The 2,347-nt window shown below is 58.5% G+C and overlaps 1 protein-coding gene across 1 annotated transcript; it reads left to right on the top strand.

Annotated features, from left to right (window-relative positions):
- Positions 1-380: 380 nt before the first annotated feature.
- On the top strand, positions 381-1,619 carry MESP1 (mesoderm posterior bHLH transcription factor 1; the record flags this gene model as incomplete). Its single annotated transcript, XM_080914508.1, has 2 exons — positions 381-1,049; positions 1,338-1,619. 2 exons carry the CDS (start codon positions 381-383, stop codon positions 1,401-1,403), a joined length of 735 nt encoding a protein of 244 aa, XP_080770634.1. The 3' UTR covers positions 1,404-1,619.
- Between the last annotated feature and the right edge of the window lie 728 nt (positions 1,620-2,347).

Genomic DNA, 2,347 nt, shown 5'->3' with positions numbered 1-2,347 from the left:
TATAAATAAAATATTTAAAAGGTGATGGAAAAATGGCGTAGGGTCCCTAATAAATGAAGGTTTACTCTAAGCCTGAGAGCTAGACTTCAGTTTTCTGAGTGTGGTTCTTTTTACTTGCAGGACTGGCTTAACGCCTGTGCACCGTGGGTCATAGGTGCCTGACTTACTGAGGCCCGAAATATGGCCCAGGTAGAGCAGACTGGACCAAGGGGTCCTGCACCTAAGAGCCCCTGCTCTTGGTTCAAAGGGTTCAGGCCCTGCCCCCCTCCTGGCTCGAGCCGGCTTTGATGTGCTGATGAATTCTGGAAGGGGCCGCTTCACACCTAGGGCTCTAGGGCTCGGATAAAGCTGCAGCGGACCCGAGTCGGTCCTCCGATGCCATGGCCCAGCCCCTGTGCGCGCCTTTCTCGGAGACCTGGATCCCGAGTCCCGCTCGTCCGCAGCCACCGATGCCTTCCGATGGGGAAAGCGTCTGCTCCCCAGCCTGGTCCTCGGACTCGTGGGACGGTGCCCAGGCCAGCAGCCCCACACCACCCTGCGCCCGCCCGGTCCGGCGTGCTGGAATCCCCGGTAGACGCGGGACGCACGGCAGCCGCCTGGGTAGCGGACAGCGGCAGAGCGCCAGCGAGCGCGAGAAGCTACGTATGCGCACACTCGCCCGCGCGCTGCACGAGCTGCGCCGCTTCTTGCCGCCTTCCGTAGCACCAATCGGCCAGAACCTGACCAAGATCGAGACGCTGCGCCTGGCCATCCGCTACATCGGCCACTTGTCGGCTGTGCTGGGCCTCAGCGAGGACAGCCTCCGGCAACAGCGGCACGCGGTGTCACCTCGAGGCTGCCCGCTGTGCCCCGACGGCGGCCTGGCGCAGGCGCAGGCGCAGTCGCTCGGTCCGCGTTTAAACCCGGTCGCCTGCAGCGGGGTGTCGTGGGGTTCCCCGCCCGCCTACTCTAGACCCCGAGTCGCCTCAGAATTGTGGGAGCCATCGTTCCTGTACGCCGAAACAGCATCCCAGGAAAGGCAGGAGATGGAGCCCAGCCCCTCGTCTCCGGTTCGTAAGCCCTTCCCGACGCTGCCCGGGTGGCGCCCCCTACTGTTGGTGCGCGACGTACAGCCCAACGTCGCGCACCAGCCTCTGCTGCACGCTGGATCTCCCTTGCGAGCATCCCCGCGTGCCCTGGGTGCCCGAACACGGTGTGTGTGTCGGGGGGCGGGGGGAGTGGACAGACAGATTAAGTGCATTACTTGCTCGCCCGAGGAACCTTGAGCTAGGAGCGGATGAGCGGGGACCTAGCGTTGGGGCAGGTGTTGATTGTGGCGCTGTTCACTCTTCCTGCAGCTCCTCAGCAGCAACATGCTGGCTCTGCTAGAAACCTGGACGCCTCAGGAGTGGCCGCCAGCCTGAAGAGCCGAAGGGACAATGCAATGGATGACCGGCACACCGTCTGAGCACAGACACTTTTTCTTTTGTCTTGGCACCTTCGAAGGGAGTATTTCCTGGAAGAGGCACCAGTGATACCAACATGGACATTCCTGGGGGGAGCTGGTCCTCATCTAGACTGTACCTTTCCAACCCTCCTTGGAAGGAGGGACACAATAGGGTACACGCTCTAAACTGAAGCAGGCACAAGCTCTGTCTGGTGTGTGTTTATTTATTTGTGAATAAACAGTTTGTGCTAGTGTCTTTTGGAGGGTTTATTTTACTTTCTTCCTTGGGAGGGGGGGGGACTCTCACTGTACGACCCAGTCTGGCCCAAACTTATGGTGGCACGAGCCTCCATTCCCCGCCGGAAGTTCTGGAATTAGGCAGGGAGAAAGCTGACATGGGATGGTTGAGAGGGAGTCTTGTAATCTACAGCCTGGAAACACAGAGCCCTTCTATCCTCTTCCCGGTCAACATCTATTCTGCACGGGCCAGTCTGAAAGGGGTGGCGTGGGGTGGAGTAGGGGGGGCTTCCTGATAGAAGGTGGCAGGAAGCAGTTTCTCTTTTTTACATTTAGGGAGGAACTGGATAAGGGAGAAAATTCAACTCCATTAGTATTTTTGTACCTTGGTTACCTTTGCATACGTTTCACAGATGCATAAAGGTCAAGACTCTGGCCCATGTAAGGCTTGGGCATTGCAGTTCTCAGCAGCAGGAGCAGAGTGGTGTGTCTGCTATTCTGGGCAGCTGGGCTGCACCCAGGGCACCGTCCCCAGACCAGATTCTCCCTGGCTAGGGTTTCCTGCCTCCATGTGGCTCGGAGATATAAATAACATCGGTGGGAGACTTTGGTTGATGTGACCTTGGTTCCTTGGAGGCCCGGCTAGGATGGGATGAAGGACCTGTTGATTGCTGATCAGGAGAC

This window comes from Micromys minutus, assembly GCF_963924665.1.
Source record: "Micromys minutus genome assembly, chromosome: 3".
Classification (NCBI taxonomy): domain Eukaryota; kingdom Metazoa; phylum Chordata; class Mammalia; order Rodentia; family Muridae; genus Micromys; species Micromys minutus.
Note: the sequence above shows the minus strand (reverse complement) of the source record. Positions and strands in the feature narration are given on the sequence as shown.